Here is a 25,492-nt window from a genome sequence, read left to right as displayed (position 1 = left end):
TATTCTATGACATGGTTTAAATGCCATTGACTTCAAAGAAGACTCTATAGCTATCTATAGCAACGGAACAAAAGCCAGCAGATTACCTCTTTCCTTCGTCTTCAAACGACATCAAGAAGCAATGGCTGTCAAGAAAGAACCTTGGAAAAAGACCAAAACCTTTCCCACTAAGCAAAAGAGAGAAGCAGAAACATAAGACGGAGGTGATGAGGGTATAAAAAGAAGAGGAAGAAAAGACATGTGGTTTCCTCTTATGGGAAAAAAAAGACAGATGGCCAAAGAGCGATGCAGAGGACAAGCTATAGAGCCGACATTTTAACGGCTGTCGATGCGTGGAGCAAGACAGGGAATGGTGGAGAAAGTGAGAGAACGAGAGAGAGAGAGAGTGGGGGGGATGTGTGAGAGAGGGTGGGAGTGAACACACACTTCCCCGATGCTGGCTCAGTCTCTCTCTCTCCCTGTCTCACCCTCTCTGTCTCATCTCACTCCCTCTGTCGCTCTCTCCCCCTGTCTCAGTCTACCTGTCTCTCTCCGTCTCACCTTCTGTCTCTCGCTCTCAGATCAGAATCAGAATCATCTTTATTGCCAAGTATGTAGAACACACAAGGAATTTGTTTCCAGTAGAACACTCTGCACTAGTATCATCATAAGAAAAATTGCTAAGTGGCACTATACAGTTCCATTTGGGCTACTGTTCAAAGAGTTAATGGCTTGGGGGAAGAAGCTGTTTAAATGTCTGCTGGATTTGGTGCGCATGGATCTGTAGCGCCTGCCTGAGGGGAGTAGCTGGAAAAGGTGGTGGGCAGGGTGCGGACGGTCCAGTAGGATTTTCCGCACCCTAGTTTGGATTATTGCAGTGTGCAAGTCCTCGAGAGTGGCTAGGGCGGTGCCGTCCTAACTGTCTAACTGTCTCTCTCGCTCTCCCTGTCTCACCCTATCTGTCTCGATGTCTCCCAGTCTCTCCCTGTTCATCCTCTCTGTATCATCTCTCTCCCTCTCAGTCTCTCTCTCCGTCTCTCTCTCTCGCACTCCCTGTCTCACCCCTCTCCCGCTCTCTCTCTCTCATCTCACGCTCTCTCTCTGTCGTTCTCTCTGACGTTCTCTCCGTCTCTCTCTCCGTCTCCTCCTCCCCCCATCTCTCTTTGCTTCAGAGTTGTCTCATTCATCCTTCAAGACTCCCAACCTCTGCATTATTAATCAATATGTACACCTTGTTCCTAAGGGCTCTGATGTCGAAACAATTACGGGTGAGACGTCATAAGCAGCAGTGAGCCTTTTGTCGCAACAGCTTTGGTCACGTTTCATTTGAACGCCTTTGTTTCCTTTTCTAAATGGTCATAAGCTACCATAGCATGTAAAAATGTCCCTCACAGATTGGGACATTTGTTGGCGAGTGAAGAAAGAAACCTCAAAAAGTTAAGCAACACCTCAGACGAAGAGAGAATTATATGTAGCTCTTGTTCGCTCTCCTCGGTCGGATTTTCCACTTCGCAATACACGAAGGAAACCACAAACTATTTGATTGCATCAGTCTGGATGAGACAAACAACAACAATGGATACAATGTAGCGTCTCCTGTATATTCACTCGACACCATTTGGGGCTCACGGCCTCAATCACGATCGAAGAAAGATGTTGAACCCTCAATTAACATATTACAGATAAGAGTTACAACTCAATGGCGCCAGAAAGTAAATGGTTGACTTTGACTCAAACTCAACATGCTTGAAGATCATCCAATGGCAAAAAAAAAAAACCTTATACTGTATGCTAGATCTTTTTCTTGGCGGCATTTTGTCAGTAATTTGTAATGCACACTAGCCTTGATTATGAAGAAACAAAAGTCATACTGTTCAAGCGCAAGTTAAAGTTCATTCACGTGAAACCACGTGTTATCCCTTTGCAAAGTCACTATTTTTCTTTGTGTGTTATCTATCTATCTATCTATCTATCTATCTATCTATCTATCTATCTATCTATCTATCTATCATCCGTGTTTATTTATGTATGTGTTTATTTATTAATACAGTAAAGTCTCGTTATATCGATATCGGATATATCGATAGTCCTGGTTATATTGATACTATTTCTATGCACGCACGGAGAAAATTACATGCGCGCAGGGTCGGATATATCGATAGTCCCGGTTATATCGATATTTTTTCGGACTCCCTTGAATATCGATATAACGAGACTTTACTGTATGTATTTATTCATATTCATTTATTGACTTAGTATTTATGTTTAACTATCTACCTATTTATCCATCAGTTTCATTTATTATGTATTTATTAAAATTCATTTATTGACTTATTTATTCATTTTTAACTATCTACCTATCCATCCATGTATATGTTTTTATTCATTTTTGTATTTATTTTTGTATGTATTTGTTTAAACAGTGAATCCAGTGCCTGAAGGGACCACATTGAACCACAGACTTCCCAATTGTGTTCTACATTTTTCTATTTTCAGGCAAATTCAAATTGGTTGTCCAGAAAAAGGCATTCTTGAACATTCGGCTGAAAACACATGTGGCATGTTTTTATCAGCTCCTTCTTAGTGCATGTTGAGAACAAGAGCTACAGGCTATGCTTCTTGAAAAAAAGTAAAACTGTCAGGATGGCAGACTAAAGTTTTGGGTGGTTAGAATGATCACACGTTTTCATCATGTATGCAGCTGCATCGGTACGACCATGAGTTTGTAAAATCAACTGAGTGAGGTTGCAATTGAAGTTGAATACTGCACTTCATTGTGACGCGGACGCGGACATGCTAAACGCTCAAGTCGTGTTGCAATAGTGTTGAGATAATGTTGTGGTTAAAACATAACGCAGTGGGTGGCTGATGTAATAACTGCACGACAAAGAAAGCAGAAAATGAAATGAAGTGCCAACACTTGTCATGATTGATTTCAACATTTAGCATGTAGTACATTCCACCATGACGTCCCTGATCCACTGCTGAAAAGGATGCTTTGATCCTCTCCTCTTTCATCTAGAACTGCTTCATGCAATCACAAAGAGGGTGCAGCAAGTAAATGACTCTGTGTTGTCATATTAGTTGTTATTTTTGTTTTTCCTCCCAAGATGGCGGCGCGTGAACACCCAGCGAAGAAGAATCAGTTCATGCCGTCCTTGCCGGCATAAAGGTAAGCTATAATTAAACATGCACACACAGATCGGCGGGAGATTACACTAGCAGGGCTCCATCTGCTCAGGGGGGGGTTACAAGAAGAGACAGAGCACATGCTTGGTGGAGGAGGTGGGGTGTTGTCATCATCATTGACCCACTTTCGACAAAACTATAGTATTGGTCTCATCTCATGAGCAAGGCATTAGTAGTCGGACTGGCTAAGCCCTCCTGTGTTTCTATTCTACTTCAATCGAATACAATGAAGCGGAAAGTTAAGTGTTGCTATAGAAACACAAAGGACAGTGTAGATTCATCGAGGCAGCTCTCCGTGAGCAAAACAAAACAAAACAAAAAACAAATCTAGAGACGGCGGCACATGGATTTGAAGCGTGTTGTTCTCTCGATACCAATAACCAAGCCAGTGAGCAGATGACAATGATGTCTGCTGATACTTGGGACTGTGTGAGTGTCATATTCCGCATGTTGCTAGGTAACGTGGTCTGTAACCAAGTCAAAGCCAAAAGAAAAGACTCCCCAACTTATTCTGCAGGTAAACACAGATATCAGACCGCATCCGATGAGTCCAAAGATAGATTAACTCCTTCACTGCCATTACCAAACTTATTTGTGCTTTGAAAAGCATGACGTAGAGCGACATTCCCAAATGTGTGTTGTGTGTGAAATAAACTAATGTATACTAAAGTCGTATTATTGACCTTTGTGATGGTCGTTGATGGCTTGATGGAATGGATAGCTTTTTGGATAAAGTGTCTCAAGGAGCTCTGGGTTGTACATCTTGGAAGTTGTGATATTGCAACAGCAACAGAAACAAGCACACACACTAGAAACATCATTAATAGCTGGTTCCCTTGCTTGTATGTTCTCTTCACTCTGACTTTGAACTATCAAAGTTGAAACGAGTCCAAATGTCACTGTTTTCTATCCATTTTGTCACTCTCTCTCTGTCATCTGCCTGTCTATTTCATGTTTAAACCATCTCCCCTGACTGCTGCGTTCTTGACCAATCACGTGGCTTTAATCGACGACTGGGGGCGGGGAATAGAGGACCAAAACAAGTCGGCTGCCATTTTATTTGACGAGAACAGGCTCGTTCGCAGACGACACATCACTCATTGTGGCAGCTCCGTGTGTATCCCGAAAAATAGTTCGTATGCCAAGGTAAAATGTTCATAAATTTAACGTTCGTAAACCGAAAAGTTCGTAAACCGAGGTAACACTGCACGTAATTACATAAGTATGTAAGTACGCAAGGAAGTATGTAAGTAAGTATGTACATAAGTAAGTACATAAGTACGTAAATAAATAAATAAATGGAAAGGGTGTCACATGCTTTATTTTGAAATCATTGTGGTTGGAAGGGAGACTGTTGATGGGCCAACTGTGGACCCCAGGCCAGGATGCAAGTCCTCATTTGAGAACAGCACAAAATTGTTAAATGGCTTACAGTACGTTACTCGGTGTGACCATGTGCTTCTGAAGCAAGAAAATATGTCACCAACATGTACATATATTTGAATTATAGACCATACTGAATCATATCTAATCATGAAGCATGATGTAAACACTCATTCCCGCTCTGGTTTTTTAACACTGTTTAATGGCCTTGGGTGTTGTCTGGTCATTGGAATTCACATTGTGTCAGTGATGGGAGTCTGCACTGAGCTTCTTTAATGAGTTCACCCACTGCTCTCTGCTTGCAGAGAAATGATGTAATATGTGGATCAGAAATGTAATCTCTCTCTCAAGCTCTCCATGGGAAGAGGGAATGGAGGATACATTTGAAAGGAAGATGGAGAGGCACACATAGCTGTTCCTCTGAACTATCAAGCTGGGTGCGAGGTGTGCATATTACCTCGTTCGTCTACTGCAGCGCATACGCCGGAGCATCCACCCAGAGTCTTCTACGCGCTCTTAAAACCATCATCTCTGAATGTAAAAAGTCAAAAAAAATGACTGTACAGATGTGGCAGAACAAGGGTGCTTTAAGGGGAGCGATTGGAGGAAAAACATAGTATGAGGAAGGGTGTGGGGAAGAACAAGGGTCTTTGGGTTGATTGCGCTGAGCGTCAAGGAGACGTCTGTGTCGCTGCCACAACACTTGAAAGTGTTTTGGGTTTAAAAGAGGAAGGAAGAAGAAACAAATTGAAAGGTGTCCCCCTCAGCTGTAATTTTGTTGCAGCCCAATCATCTTTGTCTTTAGAAATCAAAGATAGTGTTCTAAATTATGAAGCACAACAGTAAAAAATAGGTTGAAAAGAAGTCAGTCCAATATTTTGTGACTATAAATCTCCAGCTAGTTGCTATCTGGCACATCATTTTAGTGCAGGGGTGCTCATTACGTCGATCGCGATCTACTGGTCGATCGCAGCGTGACAGTAAAAAAAAAAAAAAAAACATTTGTCAGCCTATCAAACGTCCCGTCACTTGATTGACATAAAGGGCTACCATTCAGATGACAACTAAATTTTGACCTTTAGGTCGCCACGCATGCGTAAACAACGTCGCTAAACGTAGCAAAACTTACAAGCTAGTCAGCGAATTACCCCAGATTTTAAACCCTTGCTAAAACATATGGTGATCAAAATGAGTGAGAAATCTCGACCAAGTAAGAAGGCAAAAACATATAACTTTCATACGGAACGAGAGGTGGACTTTTTCTTCACGATGTCATTTTCAAAATGCGTATTGCAAAGTGCAGGCAGACTTCGTGAAATACCATTGCATAATCCACCAACAAGCGTTATGCGCTAAAATGCTCAACATGAGGAAATGTGCTACCTCCTTGACTGCATTATTCGGCTCCACTTATTTATGTGAGTCAGCCTTTTCCTACATGAAGATCATGAAGTCGAAATACCGTTTCACCATGACTGATGAACATTTGGGATTGTGCATCATCTACTGTCCGGACTATGCATCCCTGGCTGAATCAATTCAGTGCAAGTCATCAAAGTAAACTCAGGTAATTAAAAATAATGTTAATAGTAGTTATTTATTATGTTATGTATATGTAGTTATGATGTGTGTTGTGCAATATTGGCTTATTCAGTTGTGTAAGGTACATCAACATACATTGTACATGCAGAGAATCCTTAATACATTTGAAAATAATTATGTTTTGCATTTTGTAGTGGGTAGATCATTTTGACTTGGTTGTTTTTACAAGTACAGTAAAGTCTCGTTATATCGATATCGGATATATCGATAGTCCCGGTTATATCGATACTATTTCTATGCACGCACGGAGAAAATTACATGCAAACAGGGTCGGATATATCGATAGTCCCGGTTATATCGATATTTTTTCGGACTCCCTTGAATATCGATATAACGAGACTTTAGTTTGTATGCTGAAAAAGTGTGAGCACTCCTGTTTTAGTGGGTAGCAATAAGATTTGCTTCCCTTAGCTGTTGTTTGGTTGTGTACCGCCACGTATCCTCAAGTTTTAAGACTGTGTTATGCATTTTCAGTCAATACCCTCTTCAACCACCAGGCTGTACGTTTTTTTTTTTTTTTTTTTTTTTGCTACTAGCTAGCTTCTAGTTAGGGAAATTTTTACCCATACTCTTTTGAAAAATAGCTTGGTCAGAATGGATAAAGAGCATCTGTCAACGGCAATTCTCGAGTCGTGCCGCAGATTTTAAATCGGATTTATAGAGGGAATAAACTTTGACTAGGCCCCTCTGGCTCATTCAACCATTCCATTTGTAACTCCAGCTGGGTGTTTAGTGTCATTGTCCAGCTGGCAAGTCAACCTCCACCTTTGGTTTTTTTTTTTTTTCCTTTTCATAATTCAACTTAGCGATGGTATGTTCAATGCTAAAGGAGTGTGGGGTTTTTTCCACCACATAACACGTCTTGCGGATAGAGCCAAAAAGTTTATTTTTTTCTATCATCTGACCAGAGTATGGGTCTCCTATGTCTCCAACTTGATCCCTGACCTGACTGTTGACTGAAGTCAAGTCACATTCAAATGAACCGTACAGTGATACCTCGCCTTACGAACGCTTTAGCTCACAAACCTTTTGCCTCACAAACATTACATTAGCAAGCATATAGTCTTAGAACTAGTTCTCGGCGGACAAACCAAACCACAAAGCGCCACGGTGGCTGGCGGACTAGTTTTCCACACCCACTTTTTTTTGAGTGCAGACGTGGTTTGTTATCGAGTGGAGTACTTTTGCTATTATGGGACTTTAAAAAAACACCACAGGCGAGTGAAAGATTAATGTTATTGAAATGAATGAAACTTGTGTGTGGAGCTGAACAAGTAGGCAAGAGAAGCCATGTTCATGTTCAATATTTTCTTTATGTGAAGAAAGTTAAAGGTTAAAGAACTGTGAATACAGACATTTGAAACTTTATTATAATAATTAGTTTTCCTGTGTTTTTTTTTTCAGTCGTCTGTATCTGCCTTTTGATCATTATAATTATTTATTCATTTATGACTGGTTAATTTATTTTTTATTCATTTTCCCACTTATTCAATTCAATGCATTTTTTGCGTGTTAAAAATAAAGATTTTGAGAACACTGGAATGTTTTATCTGTGATTTTCTTGTGGAAATCCCGATGCAGCCCAGCCTCACCCAGACTCCAGCGGCCCTCGGGTCAATTGAGTTTGAGACCCCTGTGTTAGACGATTGGAGAACGGGGTTCAAAGACAAAACAAAAGCACCAACCAATGAGAATGTTGAGATATAATATATAACTGTTGAAATGTTTTGTGACCAAATTTTCTATTGGCTATATCATACAAAACATTCCCCAAAAAGGCCATTTTACCTGCACACAAAATATTTAATTTTGTCTGAACCTACTGTCAAAACTCTTGGAGTGTTGTAACCGAGTTTGACATGAACTCAGTTTTTTGACATACTGCTCTCTTTGGGAATCAGGTCACAAAGCTACTGTAACGTGATTCTCGAGCAACACTTCTTAAACCATATTTACATCAAATGCTGGGTAATATTTCATGGTCTTTAATGGAAATGATCACTGAAGTAGTTAAAACAAGAGTTACGTGTTTGGATTTTGCAATGGAAGGGATTGAATAGAACGAAGTCTTTGTTCATGCAGAAAGCAACTGCGCTCTAAGTCAGTCTTTGGGCGGGAAATCCCCACAAGAGTAATTTCCTCTTCAAACTCACATGTGTATGCACACACAAACACACAGAGTAAGGAAGTGAATGGCCACAATTCTAAAATACAGTAAAGTCTCGTTATATCGATATCGGATATATCGATAGTCCCGGTTATATCGATATTTTTTCGGACTCCCTTGAATATCGATATAACGAGACTTTACTGTATATTAAAAAGAAAGCAGTGGTGAACACGTGATGCTCTCTGGTCAGCTGTTTTTGGGGCATCAGCATTTGCATGTTTTGAAACGTCAGTAGGTCTATTGAAAACTTGACAGTTTGTGGGTTGAAAAAAATGTGAAGTGGACAAAACCAGTCACATTTATGTATACGAGTAGAATGTAGGTTAACAGTCATCATCAGTCAAATAAACCATTGTCACGTAAATTATCCCATTTTGTCACGATAATTCATTTGGTCTTAGGTTTAGTTTAGGAGTCACGGCATAGTTGATGACGATGCCTGACGTGATGTCACTGAAGGAACGCCCCTGACCGAGAAAGTGACACACAATGCATTTTGGGTACTTTGTTTGGTCTGAAAACTTTGTGTTGATGGCGAAATTAGAAGGAAAACTATAATAAAATAAAATAACGTGATGGTGAATCGTTGTGTGTCGCATCAAGACTACTATTTGATACTAGTTGACACAAATTGGCAGCAGAAAAATCAGCCCATTTCCAACGGAGCTTGGGCGCCATCTTGTGCATTTTCCGGGACGCTACATTGGAGTCCAGATGCCTCAAAATGAGACGGAAGGACTTCTTTAATCAATTGCAAACATTTATGCTTTCCTCTTCAGAACAATTTGAATCATATTCATAACTGGATGAGGAACAAGATGGCGTGACGTCACGAACAAGGGGGCCGGACCTTCTGAAACTCGCCATCCCGAGGTCATTTTGAAGTAGTTTTGGGACACTTTAATTCATTTTTATTGGTGTTTTGCCTTTGACTAAAAATATCAGCCTGCGTGTTTTGGGTATTTTAGACGCTATAAAACGTTTTTCTGACTGTCAGTTAGGAAACAAAAAAAATGGTATTGGTTGTCCTTTAAACATATCTCATTTCTCACTCCAATACAATTATTTTTTTTCAGTGGAACAAAACAAAAAACAAACAGCTGCACGTCCTCACCACTGTCCTAAAAGGTTCATATGAGTTGTTCCAAACAGTCTCGCCATCAACTTTATAGATTTGAATTAAAGAATCTGACCATGTCCTTCAAGGAGATATTTACAAGCCTTTTTTTTTCCCTTTTGAGGCAATTTTTGATCTCTTGCTGGTGTTGGATTTCAATTTGCTGTTGCTATGGCAATAGCAGCGGAGTAGCAGTGATCAGACAAACAAGGGAACAAATGTAGGTGGAGGAGCCAGGCAAAACCAAACATAAACAACCAAGTCAATCTTTCGTTGTCTATTTCTGAAAATGTGAGCAATCAGTACCGCATTTTAAAGCGATTTACTTTCCCCCCCCCTCATTGCAAATGTCTGCAATTCTCCGATGTCACTAGAAAAGAAATGGCATTCTGGAGAGCGATGAGAAGCATTTTTAAACGGTACAAGTGAACGCGTGTTCTTACATCACGGTTTGACAAATTGACAAAATTCGACTCCAACAGACAGCATGGCGGGAAAAATAATTGACACCGCCCTATCCACTCTCGAGGACTTGCACACTGCAAGAATCAAGACAAGGGCACGGAATATCCTACTGGACCCTCTGCACCTTGCCCACCACCTTTTCCGGTGACTCCCCTCAGGCAGGCGCGAGTGATCCATGCGCACCAACTCGAGCAGACATTTAAATTGCTTCTTCCCCCTAGCCATTAACTGTCTAAACAGTAACCCAAATAGAACCGTATCGTGCCTCTTTGCAATTTTGCACAAGCCTGTGGAAAAGCATCCTGTTCTAATCTTTGTATCTCCAGCTCTGTACTCACTTGAACAACTGCTTAATACTTTGCAAATTGTCTCAAAGTTGTTCCTGAGAGCTACCGCTTATATGAAAAAAAAGACTACATTAGCCTTTATTAGTCTTCTCCATACTTATTTGTCATGTCTTTTTTATGATGAGACTAGTGTTCTACTAGAGACAAATTCCTTGTGTGTTATACATGGCAAAAAAGATTCTTTTGATTCTAATAAAAATAAGTAAGCAGGTACATAAGTACGGAAGTGATTATGTAAGTAAGTACGTAAGTAAGTCTGTAAGTACGCAAGTCATTCTGATTCCGAGTTACGATAGTAGTGTTAAGGCGCTTTTCAATCAAATAAATTAGTATTAGTAGTAGTATTAGTAGTAGTGATAGTAGTATTAGTAGCAGTATTAGGAGCAGTTTTAGGAGCGGTAGTAGTATCAGTATCAGTAGTAGTATCATTAAAGCAGTTAACACTTTGCAAAAGTGCTTCCCTGTCAGGTCTCAGACCGCGATTACTCTTTCATGGGCCTTATTTTTCGGTTTTGTGCGTACTTATGATCGTGTGGGTACAAGCCTAAGTAGTAAGAAGTAACGGGTCAATCAGTGTGGGGATGGCTGATTGAAAGGTGAGATATTCGGTCAGTCACTCCTCGTCTCGTATTTATACAGACTGAAACTTATTTGTCCGACTTTTTCGACATGAGAGACGATGACAGTTTTCTAGCAAAACAAATACGAGCTGTAGAAAGAATGATGAATCTCGCCCAGTCCACATCAACACACTGGCCTTGTAATCATGCCATCAAAAGCCCACGTGTTGACCCACACTGACGCGGCTGCACTAAACCAATGTAAAGCCCGATACGGTAAGGCTGCCACTTTCCGAGACAACCGCGAACAATGAAGATAGATGATGATCCCGGAAATGAAAATAACACCATTGAAGATCATCCATCATATTTTGAAGATATGCTCAAGTGGTTAAATATGCAAAGCTCCCCGCCCACCCCCGAGCTTTGCTCACAACGCTGACTGTTGCCGGTGGCTGTGTCATTTCTATAAATAGCCAACAAAGTTCTTACCAGGGCAGGCCACTGTGTGTGTTTCACTTTTATTCCCTGCAGCAGGCCACCTACTCCTCCACCTGCTCCTGTTCCTCCTGCTCCTTCTTTCCTCTTGGCCCAGACCAGCTGGTGCTCGAGTAGAAACAGCTGGAAATCATCATAGACCTTCACCCACTCTCTTTTCTCCCATTCCTGGTCATCAAATTCCACGTATACCTGCAATACATGACAGAAATAGAGCCAACATCACAAATAAATCCAGGAACATTTGCAATGTAGCGGTGATATGCCTTAAATTACATTCATTCTCTTTTGAAATAGACAATGAGGGGATTCAGGAGAAATACATAATATGCTGACTTGTGAAATTATAAATTGCGGTCAGCGGCATCATCACAAGGTTACCTTCATTTAAAACACTTGCAGAGTGACTCCATCCAGCCGAACTGAACACTATTTATAGTTTAATACTCTCCACAAAAGAATATGGGTTAAAAAATGCTCTTGTTCATTCCCATATTGTTCAAGAACTAAATACAGTGAAACCTCCGCGTACTAACGCTTCAGCTCAGTCTCTGCTGACGAACTAGTTTTCGGCAGATGAACCTTGGTTTCCGCAGAAAAATGCATTCTCGTGGAGGACAATGAACTTCGACACAGCAACAACAAAAAAAAAAAATCAACAAGACAATGACCCCAAACACACAAGTAGACGAGCACAGTCTTGGTTCCAAACTAATAAAATCAGTGTTATGGAGTGACCTGTCCAATCCCCAGATCCCAATCCAAAATACAATACAATGCATACAGATTGAGTTATATCGCACTTTAACAACAACTAAAGCTGTAACAAAGCGCTAAAATGTACAAAAGACAAATACCGCCCCCTCGTGGGAGGGAAAAAACCTCCCCAGAGGTCTGACCAGCGCTTTATCGGCACACCCGCAAGAAAAAACAACACAGAACACATTCGGGAATGGCAGTTAAAAACTGTAAAAGGTTTTAATTGTGTGCAAAATTAACCTTGCATGACATACGGTGACTGCTGAGCACACTAAATTTCCCGCAGCACTGATTGGACAAACAATGTCACGTGATCGTCCTCACCCAGTGATGGCCAAGCGGGCGTGTCATAACTAATTGATTGGCACGTTGAGTCAGTCGGGTCTTAATATTCGAGGCAGAGGCTCTGTCGAACCCCTGAGAGCAATTGACTGAACCCCGTCGGGTTCAATCGGACGCAGGTTAAGAACCACTGCTTCCAAGGCTTTCATCACGCACAATCCATCGGCTCCTCGTTGTCAAGTCGCGCAGCGTTCTTTCATTCCCTGGCCTATATTACTCCCTGCTCGCATCCATAGGCAGCGTGAGCGCACGAAACAGAGATCAGCGGGTGCATCTCTCCTCAGTCACCCTCCCACTCCGCTGTATGGCACGACTGCAGTCAAACGAGTAATCACACTTAAGCCAGCGTCAGTCTGTCCTTTGTTTACTGTTCCTCTCTGCTTTTGTTATTACCTCCATCTATCCTTCAGTTCTTCCATTTCTGGCCATGGCACACTGCATCTCCTCGGAATACTGATGTGATCAATTATCAGTACAGTGATACCTATGCTTACGAACTTAATTTGTTCCCAGAAAGTGTGCGTAAGGGGAAATGTCTGTCTGTCAAACATTTATTTCCCATAACAAAGCATTAAAAATGAGAATAATCCGTTCCCAGGTCCCCATAAAACATACTTTAACTAAATAACCTCTAAAACGACACAAAATATACCTTATTTTACGTATAATAAATGTGCTATTGTATTGTAATGAAAGAAATAAACTGTACTGTATAATAAAGTCGTTTCATTAACCTTTGTGATGGCCGTTGATGTAGTTGTCTCTTGATGATATCCGAGTGAAGTTGCCGTGCTTTCTCGGCGATAATACCCTCACTCACACGGTCCCTTGCTAGCTGCTTTTCGTTAATCCAAATCAACAGAAGTTTTTCAACCTCTTCTATTGCCTGATAACGTTGCTTAGAGAACACAGAAACACCCTTAGCCACACGTAGCAATGGTCGACTTAGCGTACTGGTACTGGGACGCTAAGTTACACCAACGCACACCTCATTTGTGTTTTTCTGCTCTGTGGTGGGTTTTTTTCAGTGCCAAAAAGGCAAAAGTATCCACTCGATAACAAACTCCACTCAAAGAAAACTAGTCTGCCAGCCACCGTGGCGCTGTTGGACCGTGTGGTTTCGTGTTCATCCGCCGAAAACTAGTTTGTATGCCAAGATTTTATTCTCTCGAATTTAATGTTCGTAAGGCCAAAAGTTTGTGAGCTAAAGTTTTCGTAAGCCGAGGTATCACTGTATTGCCTTTATTCTGGAGCATTGACTGCTGAACATGTGGAATCAGTGTATGCGTCTCTGGGCCCTTCCGTTTTTGTTTTAGTTTCTGTGTAACGACATCTAACTAGTTGATTCATGTTACATTGTCCTTTGATTTTTCTCACAATAAGCAAGATTCCAAAAACAAGAAAGGAAAATGATAAGCAATGTGGACACAGAGAATGTATCCATTGTATGTATGTGTGTGCTCGAAGATATTTTTTTAAATAAAAATGGCAAAAAAATATAGTGACTGAATTTCCACAAGACAGAGAACAAAGCGATACGACAGTGGTGCACTGCGTGATATTGTGCAAAAACACGCACAAACAAAGACTCTAAATTATTGCATAAACCACCATTTTTTTTGGTTCTCTGTTTCTCCATCACACAATGCGGGTGTAAAAGCAAAGGCGCATAATGTCCTAGTAGGAGTAGACGGGGTTGTCCAGCTTGGATGACAGACAGCTTAGCCATCATCCTCCTGATCTCTTAAATCCAGGGAGCAGTCCAGGACATAGGTGATTCCATTCACCTGTTTGGCCATCCTCTTTCTGTCACAAGCAAATCAGCTGCCTGCCGAGCAGACTGCAACCGTCTAGTAGTCACTAAAAGATTGTTTTGTTTAAAGGACAACCGACACCATTTTTTGGGTTTCCTAACTGACATCAGAAAAACGTTTCATAGCATCTAAAATACCCAAAACATGCAGGCGGATATTTTTAGTCAAATGCAAAACACCAATAAAAATGAGTTAAAGTGTCCCAAAACTACTTCAAAATGCCAAGTTTCAGAAGGTCCGCCCCCTTGTTCGTGACATCACACCTTCAGATTTGTAGAAGATGCTTTCTTGTTACTCATCCAGTTATGAATATGATTCAAATAGTTCTGAAGAGGAAAGCATCAATGTTTGCAATCGATTAAAGTCCTGTCAGGACTCCAATGTAGCGTCCCAGAAAATGCACAAGATGGCGTCCAAGCTCCGTTGGAAATGGGCTGCTGGGAATTTGTGTCAACTAGTATCAAATAGTAGTCTTGGTGCAACACACAACGATTCACCATCGCGTTATTTATGTTTTCCTTTTAATTTCGGCATCAACACGGATCAACGCGAAGTTTTCAGACCAAACAAAGTACCCAAAATGCATTGTGTGTCGCTTTCTCGGTCAGGGGCGTTCCCTCCGTGACGTCACGTCAGGCATCGTCATCAACTCGAATACAAGAATATTCAGCTTCTTCTTCTTCTTTTCCTTTTGGCTTTTCCCTTCAAGAGGTCGCCACAGCAAATCAGTGTCCTCCATCTTGAGAGGTTTGATCCTGAATATTCAGCGCGAGTCTTAAAACGTAAAATATAGCTATATGTCGGGGAATCTTTGTAAAAGGCGCTCAGTAGAAGTCATCTGAAGTGATTTTACAAATTATGGACACAACTTGTCCGGAGGTGTCGGTTGTCCTTTAAGTCTCGCGACTAACAAAGAAAATATATATATACACATGACTACAGGCCCCAAAAAGTGCTGTAATGAAGTGGATTATGTGTGTTTTATCGTTCTGAGTTGCCATTGATAGGTTGTGGCAAACACGTGACTGTGAGTGCTCCTAATTCCAAATTTGTGAATGCATCACTCTGTCCGTGAGTGTGGGAACCCAGGAGGGAAGGGGAATGTGTACGCTCCGTGTTTCGGCATTACTGCAGCCATATACTAGCCATGTTTGGATGTAAAGAAACGCAAATTTCATGACTGTCTCCTGAGATCGCTCTCGGGATTGTTTTCAAAAATATCGTTGAGTAGAGCCAAGATTGCAAGCCTTAAAGGACAACCGACGTCACTTTTTTGTTTCTTAGCTGACATCAGAAAAATGTTTTATAGCATCTAAAATACCCAAAACACGCAGTATGATATTTTTATTCAAATGCAAAACACCAATAAAAATGACTTCAAGTGTCCAAAATCTGCAGAAAATTGAGCTGCGAATTGGGCATTTTCAGAAAGTCCCGCCCCCATTTTCGTGAAGTCACGCCAAGACGTCTTGCATTGCTGGAGAATCAAAACAATGGCTTCAGATTCGGAGAAGATGCTTTCTTGTTACACATCCAGTTATGAATATGATTCAAATAGTTCTGAAGAGGAAAGCATACATGTTTGCAATCGATTAAAGAAGTCCTTCCGTGTCATTTTGAGGAATCTGGACTGCAATGTATCGTCCCAGAAAAGAGGCAGAAAATGGCGACCAAGCTCCCTGTGAGGAATTAATCTGCCCGTTTCCACACACTGATAAATTCCTTATACGGAGCTTGGTCACCCTCTTCTGGCTCTTTTTGGTGCAACATGACGTTTTCAGACCAAACAAGCACAGCAAAATGCATTGACGTGATGGAAGGACTGCTATAATGTGTCCTTTTTTTCGGTCAGGGGCGTTCCTTCAGTGACGTACGGACTCGTCATCAAGTCGAAAACAAGACTTCCGGAATATTCAGCGTGAGTCTTAAAACGTAAAATATAGCTATATGCGGTGGAATCTTTGTAGAATACGCTCAGTAGAAGTCATTTAAAGTCATTTTACAAATTATGGACACAACTTATCCGGAGACGTCGGTTGTCCTTTAAATGCAAGTTGGATAAAGCCACAAAGCCTCATTAAACACCAAATAGCTAAAAGCACATCTTCCAACATTTAATCGAAATTGTCACTTCCAACAGATGTTTTGAACATACAGTAAAGCCTTGGGTTACGAACGCTTGAATTAACCAATTTTTTGCCTTATCAACATTAAATTCGTGAGAATATTATCTTGGTTTTTCGGAAACAAACGGTGCGCCACATTGGCTGGCGGACTAGTTTTCGGCGGAAGAACACCAAACAATACAATCGAACAGCACCACCGTGGCTGCCGGACTAGTTTCCACGGCCACTTTCTTTCAGTGCACTCAGTTTGTTATCGAGTGGATACTTTCGTTTTTTTGGGACCGAAAAAGACTCGAATGAGGTGTGCGTTTGTGGGATTTAGTGTCCCAGTACCAGTATGCTAAGTCGACCATTGATACGTGTGTCTAAGGGTGTTTCTGTGTTGTTGAAGCAACAGTCTCTGGCAATGGAAGAGGTTGAAAAACTTCTGTTGATTTGGATTAATGAAAAGCAGCAAGCAGGGGACAGTGTGAGTGAGGGTATTATCGCCGAGAAAGCACAGCAACTTCACTCTGATATCATCAAGAGGCAACTACATCAACGATCATCACAAAGGTAAATAAAACGACTATTATACAGTATAGTTTATTTCTTTAATTACAATACAATATCTCATTTATTATACATAAAATAAGGTATATGTAGTGTAGTTTTAAGGCTTATTTAGTAGAAAAATATGTTTTATGGGGACCCGGAAACGGATTATCCTAATTTTTAATGGTTTCCTGTGAGAAATTAATGTTTGGAAGACACACTTTTCGCCTTACACACACTTTCTGGGAACCAATTAGTTTCGTAAGATGAGGAATTATGAATAAAACAAAGTAATTATAGCTCATCCGACTGCTCAAAGTCATAGCTGGGATGGTCCAGGAAAAATGCACTTGACCACTTCAAGTAAGTGTGCCCTGCGATGGACTGGTAAGCAATTCATGGTGTCCTCTGTTTACTGCCCAAAGACAGCTGGAAGACTCCAGCACGGCCGCGACTCTCGCGGAGATAAGCATGTTATAAAACGGATGAGTCGATTCATAAAATGACCTTACCAAATGTGTGGATAGTGCTGCCTGACATGCGCATATGCATATTAGTTAAAGTCCCGCTGTGCTTCAAACCTAATCACAACTCAGCAACTCAGCAAGTGAACGTCTCCCATCATGACCAACGAACGTGTCATCTGTGGTCCGTCCACATTTTCCAAAACGCATTGTGTCAAGCTAAAAAACATACATGCGACAAGAATGATAAAAATGTCTGTTGCTATAGGAACTGGAGGCAGCAGACAGCAACGGCTCTTCTCTCTCTCTCACACACATACATACACACTTCAGTCCACAGTGAGCAGGTATAACAGAAAGAGAGAACAAAGGAGAATGGAAACTGCCAAGCATTAAAGACGATCAATACCGTGAAAAGACAAAGAAGTAATTTAATCCACCTCACACCTTAATGAAAGATGAGAATGTGTTTTCAGCCAAACAATATTTTTGTTTGCATGTCTGTATTTTCGGAGGTTGCAACCTATTTCCTGAATTTCAGCCAGCTCTCTTCAGCACCGTTTTGAATTCATATCATGTGGCTTGTGAAAGCAAATCAAAGATGTCACTTTTCATGATGCTTTCTAAAATATTTTTCCAAAATTTCTAATTCTCATTAGTAATAAACAAGAGTGATCCTGTACCCCAGGGGTGCTCAATACGTAGATCACGATCTACCGTCGATCGCGACGGTACTATTGGTAGATCACATGACAAGGTGATGTGACATTGTCATGAACTGACGCTATACAAATAAACTATAGTTGAATTATAATATGTAGATTATTTTGATTTGGTCATTTGAAAAGAAAAACTCTACTACTACTTTATACGGTTTCAGTCATAACGGACTTCCACAGGAAACTGTTCTTAAAATCTGTCCCTCGACAAGAATGAGTTTGGCAACCCTGATCCATACAGTCGCTCGCCCGGCAAGGCAAGTTCAATGAACATGAGTAATAAACTGTTACAATAGTCATAATTATCCATCCATCCATTTTCCAGACTTTATCCTGCATATGGTGCTGGAGCCTATCCCAGCTGTCTTCGGGGCCTAGGCGGGGGACACCCTGAATTGGTTGCCAGCCAATCGCAAGGCTCACAAAGATAAACAACTTTTCACTCTCACACCTTGGGACAATTTCAAGTGTTCAATCAGCCTGCCATGCATCTTTTTTGGAAAGTGCGACGAAACCGGAGGACCCGGAGAAAACCCACGCAGGCTCGGGGAGAACATGCAAACTCCACAAAGGGAGGTTGGACCGGGTCTTAAACTCGCGACCTCTGCACTGTTAAGCGCTCACCACTCGACTACCAGGCCACCTAGCATAATTATCATAATAAATAAAACAAATACAGTAAAGTCTCGTTATATCGGTTATATCGATAGTACTGCTTATTACGATACTATTTCTATGAAGGCAAGGAGAAAATTTACATGCCGCAGGATCGGATATATCGATAGTCCGGTTATATCGATATTTTTTCCGACTCCCGAGAATATCGATATAACGAGACTTTACTGTAGTTCCTAAATATCTAACTTTTCAAGACTGGCCAACCTACTAAAAAGTAGCATATGACACAATGTAAGATACAGTAAAGTCTGGTTATATCGATATCGGATATGTCGATAGTCCCGGTTATATCGATACTATTTCTATGCACGCACGGAGAAAATTACATGCAAACAGGGTCGGATATATCGATAGTCCCGGTTATATCGATATTTTTTCCGACTCCCTTGAATATCGATATAACGAGACTTTACTGTATTTATTTTGATGTATTTCAATACAATAATCTAAGTTATATCCAAGAACTTTAAACCAATATCAAATACAAGGTAACTCCACATATACACAATATGATTTTCAAACTAACTCGGCTGGACTGATTCCAAAATGTAAAAAAAATATTGAAGCAAGTTTACGCAATATATTCTAGCATCAACCAAGTCCAACCTAATAAGCTTGTTGTCTTTTGATACAATACTTATATCTTAATCTGTGGTCTATCGATGAAAAGGTTGCTTCAGCCGTCATCTGGACTTCTTTCCGGAGTGGTGAGCAATATTAAGTAATTCTTTGAACATGAGATTTAGGGGTATGTTTTAGAATAAATAAGGCAGCAACGCCTGTTTGGTCTGTACCCTTACCATAACAGCTTCTGCTTCTGTTAATTCATGACAGGTTTATTGCCGGTTGTGATGCCATTGCGACAACAAAGCTGCGTCGACAAATAGCCCTATTACAATACAATACATATTTATTTATATCGTGCTTTAACAACAGCTGAAGCCGTAACAAAGCACTTAACATGGGCAGCTACTATATACAGGAAATAAAGCTGTCATAAAGATCGTAGAAACCACCAGGGAGTAAAGCCAAGAGAAATTCGGGATCATGCTGAGTCCTATTCCCGTTATATTTCACTCGTCTTTTGCAGCAACCGTCTTGTCAAGAGGTTCACATTCATCACGAAATCCAAAATATTGCCAAGGAAACCAACGCGTTGCTTTGTCTAAAACATGGCCCTCCTTCCTTGTTGAGTTATTATCTATGCATCGTTGACATACATCTCCAGTTCATAAATAAACAAACAAATAAATAAACAAATAAATAAATAAATAAATAAATACCCTCAATAATCAAATTTTTTTTAGTTAACATTGGATTTATCTGCAAGCTTTATGAGCAATTTTGCGTGCTCCAAAAGCTTTTTAAAATGTATTTATCTTTTTAAATGTCTGTAAAATTCAATGTTACGGTGGATTGCCAAAACAAAGTAAGAACAATCAGTAATGGCTTGTAGCTTTGTATTTATTCCTAGATCCGATCATTGATCAACATGCAAAACTAATCACAAATACAACACAGTGCCTCTATTGTTGGTCAGTAAAGTGTTTGTTTTCGTAAAAAAAATACTCCAATACTTCACACCAATATCAATAAACCATTCTGATAAATACTTTGCAGGTTTGAGCAATTACATCTATGTTGGTCATTCAAGGACACACGTGAAAACACTTTCAGGCGAATGTGGATTCTGCCCTTGTAAAATGGTTAATAAACTCCGATCGGGTGACGACAGAGGCAGCAGCCGTCCGTTCGGCGTTGAGTTCCCAGCCTCGTCACCACTTTTGTGCTGCAAAACTGACAACAAAAGCCTCCAAGCAACAAACTGTGGTGCAGCGCATCGAGTCAAGTGAATTATGATGGGTGTAACAACTTACTCGTGGTATTCTCAAGTAGCAGCCTTGTATTTTTTACTCATTTTATTTTCCAATTAACACAGTGAGGTACCACGGTACCATCAAATGTGAGTATTGTACAAAGTCTGAAAAAACGTTGTATCTGTGCATTCAATTGTAAAAAGTGACAGTCAGACATCAGTTTTCGACCACAATCCATTCCTGAAGGCTGTTCGAAAAGTGATTTATTTGAAATCCATAACTATTTTATTAGCCCATGACCACAGCTAAAATAACATGACCCAACCGCGCAATTAGCGTGGGTCAACAGCATTTGCTTGACACTCTTCGACAACGTACTGATCAGATCATCAAGTCGTGGATACGGTAGGTTGTTGCGTGTGTAATGTATGCATGTACCTGTTTGTTGGTGCACTGAGATCATACGGCAAGGACATTTACAGTTTGCCGATCGAATGTATGTACAGTATATATTTATTGTCTTTTTTGTGTTTAAAAAAACATGCAAGAATGAACTGGTGAAGAAAGCATAAAGCTCGACAGTACAGTGATACCTTGGCTTACGAACTTAATTGGTTCCCCGACAGAGTGTGTAAGGCAAAAAGTGTGTATCCCAAAAATTAATTTCCCATAGGAAACCATTAAAATGAGAATAATCCGTTCCCAGGCTCCCATAAAACATACTTTTGTACTTTCTAATTTTCTAAGCCTTAAAAGAACACAAAATATACCTTATTTTATGGATAATAAATCTGTTATGGTATAATAATTAAAGAAATAAACTGTACTGTATAATAAAGTTGTTTTATTTACCTTCCTCAGCATTAAACACTTGATGAGGAACGTAACCTTCTTCTTTCACCATCTTGAGGAATGATCCTTTGTAGGTGCTTTCTCTGCGATAATTTTATCTAGTTCCTCAATTGTGTTCCGTTTGGCTGGGTTGATAGCTTTTTGCATCAAGTGTACAGATGGCTTGTGCGGGTTGTTTGTGGAGCCTGATTGATGGGATATTTTAACCTTGCAGTCTACAATCTGCCTTTGAGGACAAAAAAATTGGCAACCATTTTCTTTTTGGAGAACGGCTACACTATGCCAAGGTAAAATTTGCATAAATTTAACGTTCGTAAACCGAAAAGTTCGTAAGCCAAGGGGTTCGCAAACCGAGGTATCATTGGATATGGAATACTGGATTTACTGACAAAGGTAAAAGTGCTATTTTTCACTTTGTTTTTTTAATCAGGACACCTTCATTGCATCCCGAAGACGAGGGCATGCTTCTCACTTTCTATTTTATAAGGTGAATTTTTACCACTCTGTCTGCTGCATTGGTGGTTTGTATTCAAGTCTCGTGCTCATTGGCTCTGAGCGACCGTCGTATTGCCAGCCAAAAAGCTCCTCCGCAATCCTGAGTGGTGGGCAGATTTTCTATCACCACACTGTTGCACGCAAGCTCTCATAAATGTCGAGGTGTCAAAGCACCATCAACCCGTTGATATCGGGCAGCCTAACTTAGCCTCTGAGTGGAATGACAGCAAACAAATGAGGCGGTATCCACATGGGATCACTGCCATAATGGAGATGGATATGTGAAACATTTTCAATTAAGTCTTATGACGCAGGCAGATGGGGTAACTTCAAGGCCGTCAAAAACAAGTCTGATGAGGTGATAATGCCACCAAATGTCACAGAACTAATATCCTGCAATCGACATTCATGTTGCTAGAACACGGTAGAAGTAAAAATGTCATATTAGGAAAAACATTACCATGTAGATGGTAGACGATTGCAAAGTAGCAGTACCTTTAGGCTTTTATGTACAGGATGCTTACCCGGCAAAAACAAATGAAAAAAAAAAAGCCTCGGTACACATGCACATGGTCAAAACAATCCCTGTTCTGAAGGTTATTTTTAAAGCAACTGTCTTTGAAAACAACGATAACTTCCTTTCCGCTGTACACCCATGTGTAATATTCAATAATATTAAATAGGATTACCATTTAGCTGAACAGGACCAGGTCCTGGAGTCCTTCTTCCGATTTTAGCTTGAAATTAAAATATGCAGTATAACATAGAAGAGGACATGGCGGAATAGAGAAGCTGTTGTGAGTGTTCACTGGTATGTAAATAATTTTAGAGAGAGAGAGAGAGAGAGAGAATGCACATGAGCTGAAGTAATAGTCAATGACAGCATGAAGAGATATTCCCTATCCTACAAGGTCACATCAGGGAGAGAAGGGAGGAATGAGCCAAATAGAGGAGAGAAAAGGAAGAAACCATTAAACTACTTGGTCGACAGAAGAGGGATAAACACAACAAGATTAAGAGCAAGAGAGCGGCAACGTAAACAGCCTTCAGCATAGATATGTGAAGGCCCCTGTGAAGGGAGAGAGGTGAGAGGAAAAGAGGAAAAGAGGGAAGGAAAAGGCATATCCCAAAATAGCGCAATGTTGTTTCAGACACATTCCTGGCAAAATACTGCCTAAAAACAAGCACCTCCAAAGTTCTGACTGAAATGGGGTTAGCTTTTGCGTTTTCTCAATGTTCCAAATCCTCCCTGGCATTCATTTATAATAATAATAATACATTTGATTTATAAGCGCCTTTCAATTTACGACTTTTGCCGATGCATTTTTGCCAAACTACCATCACGTATACTTCAAGCATGTAAACAGGAAGTACCACGTACAAAATAATAATAATACAGTGATACCTTGGCTTACGAACTTAATTGGTACCCGGACAGAGTGTGTAAGGAGAAAAGTGTGTATCCCAAAAATTAATTTCGCATAGGAAACCATTAAAATGAGAATAATCCATTCCCAGGACCCCATAAAACAATTTTCTACTTTCTAATTTTATAAGCCTTAAAACCACACAAAATATACCTTATTTTATAAATATAAATATAATTGTGCTATTGTATTATAATTAAAGAAATAAACTGTATTGTATAATAAAGTGGTTTTATTTACCTTTGTGATGGTCGTTGATGGCTTGACGGAATGGAGTGGCCGGTTTCATCAGCATTAAACACTTGATGAGGAACGTAACCTTCTTCTTTCACCAACTTGAGGAATGATCCCTTGGAGGTGCTTTCTCTGCGATAATTTTACCTAGTTCCTCATCAATTGTGTTTTGTTTAGCTGGGTTATAGCTTTTTGCATCAAGTGTACAGATGGCTTGTGTGGGTTATTTGTGGAGCCTGGTTGATGGGAATTTTAACCTTGCAGTCTACACTCTGCCTTTGAACTATCAAAGTTGAAGCGAGTCCAAATTTCACTGTTTTCTATCCATTTTGTCACTCTCTCTCTGTCGTCTGCCACGTAAGCCACCTCCCCTCACTGCTGCGTTCTTGACCAATCACGTGTCTTTAACCGAAGACTGACGGCGGGGTATCGAAGACAAAAAAATGTCGGCCACCATTTTCTTTTTTGGAGAATGGCTTCACTCTCTCTCTGTCTGTAGCCACCCTCCTCCTTTCCAACAAAATGGGCGCCAACTTTGATGTGTAATCCAGTTTGAAAATGTTTCTGTAGATGTCAAAACATGAGCGTTTAATACAGTATGACCATGTCAATTACAAATATGTGTAAAGAATATGAAGAGGAAAAGAAATTCCATCTCTGACAATTTTCAGTCGGCTAATGAAATTGAGGATGTGCTGCACCCCAAAATTGTGAGAGTCATCTTTCAATCTACTGGCCTCTAACTTTGACATGATTTGGTTGCCATTACGGATGATTGTTGAAATCGTTGATTGCGCCAACTCAGCTGAGCTTCGTCTAGGGAGACTCCCTTTCGAACGTGAGCAACAATTTAAGCCTCCATAGGAACGGTTTGAAACCGGCAGAAATAACAGAGATGATGGACTGATGTTTATGAGCCTTTCTGTATAAGGCCAAAAAGATATGTCAACAGACGTTGAGGGCAGTCGGGGAGCGAACTGAAGCAGTCCAACTATTAAAAGACATGTTAAGACTACCTCGAAAAGGGTCTGAAGCAACATGGGTTCCCCCGCTCAAGATTGCCTGGTCTGAGTAACCCCACGGGAAGGAAGTAAGTCGTCGATGGAGAACCAAAAAAACTCGGTTGTCTACCCTCGACAGTGCTATCATTGTGGGGAAATGGGACATATCTCATGGCAGTGCGGGAAGTCAGAACCCAAGCCCGGAGCTAAGACTGCTCATAGTGTGCACATCCACTTCGGCGTCTTCCCAGGGAAGCCTCCGACCCACGTATCCTGTCAGGGTGAATCACCACGATAAAGAAGCCATGCTCGATTCTAAAAGTGGTGAAAAACTGATCCAGTAGATCGTAGAGTAAATCAATCCCCATGTTCGAGAAGAATGAGTGCTAGTGGTTTGTGTCCATGGAGGTATTTGTGATTATTCCATCAACATGTTGAAACTCACTGGGAGTGAATAAGGCCGTTTTTGTCATGAAAAGATGCACTTTGAGTTTGCGGACACCGTTATGTCATGTTTAATTCTGCCAGAATGCAACACTGGGATGGAAACAGGAGTTGAAATCAAACTGAACAATCCATTCTCATCAAATAATTAAAAGGAATACCAAAATAACTCATTCAACTCCACGGATAGCTGATGCCATTTCCTGTGAGCACACAAGACAAACTGAAAAAAACTAACTTTTTGTTTTTCTCTCCTCTCTCTCTCTCACACACACAATCATAAAGTTCTATTAATAGTAGAGTTCCAAAGAAACAATTGTCGAGTGAAATCTAGGCCAGCAGCTGCATCATCTGTATGGGAAGATCCAGCCTCTCCCTGTTTCAACTGCTCACTGTACATGATAGAAATTCAATCGAAAATAAATCACACCCAGGGTTGATTTGCAGACTAAGTATAGATTTACCCAAGCGCATGT

The 25,492-nt window shown here is 40.6% G+C and overlaps 1 protein-coding gene across 3 annotated transcripts in view; it reads right to left on the bottom strand.

Annotated features, from left to right (window-relative positions):
- The window catches only part of jmjd1cb (jumonji domain containing 1Cb), a 114,302-nt gene that overhangs the window by 55,732 nt on the left and 33,078 nt on the right, over positions 1–25,492 (bottom strand). For 2 of the 3 annotated variants that reach the window (XM_089014797.1, XM_089014799.1), the window contains exon 2: positions 11,305–11,502. In XM_089014797.1, the coding sequence (XP_088870923.1) occupies positions 11,305–11,502 (198 nt within the window). Of the gene's footprint in view, positions 1–86; positions 286–11,304; positions 11,503–25,492 lie in introns of those variants that run through there. The other variant, XM_089014798.1, reaches the window with a different exon arrangement.

This window comes from Hippocampus bargibanti, linkage group LG15 (assembly GCF_051943395.1).
Source record: "Hippocampus bargibanti isolate YZ-2025 linkage group LG15, ASM5194339v1, whole genome shotgun sequence".
NCBI lineage: Eukaryota > Metazoa > Chordata > Actinopteri > Syngnathiformes > Syngnathidae > Hippocampus > Hippocampus bargibanti.
This window is presented reverse-complemented; position numbering and strand designations above follow the sequence as displayed.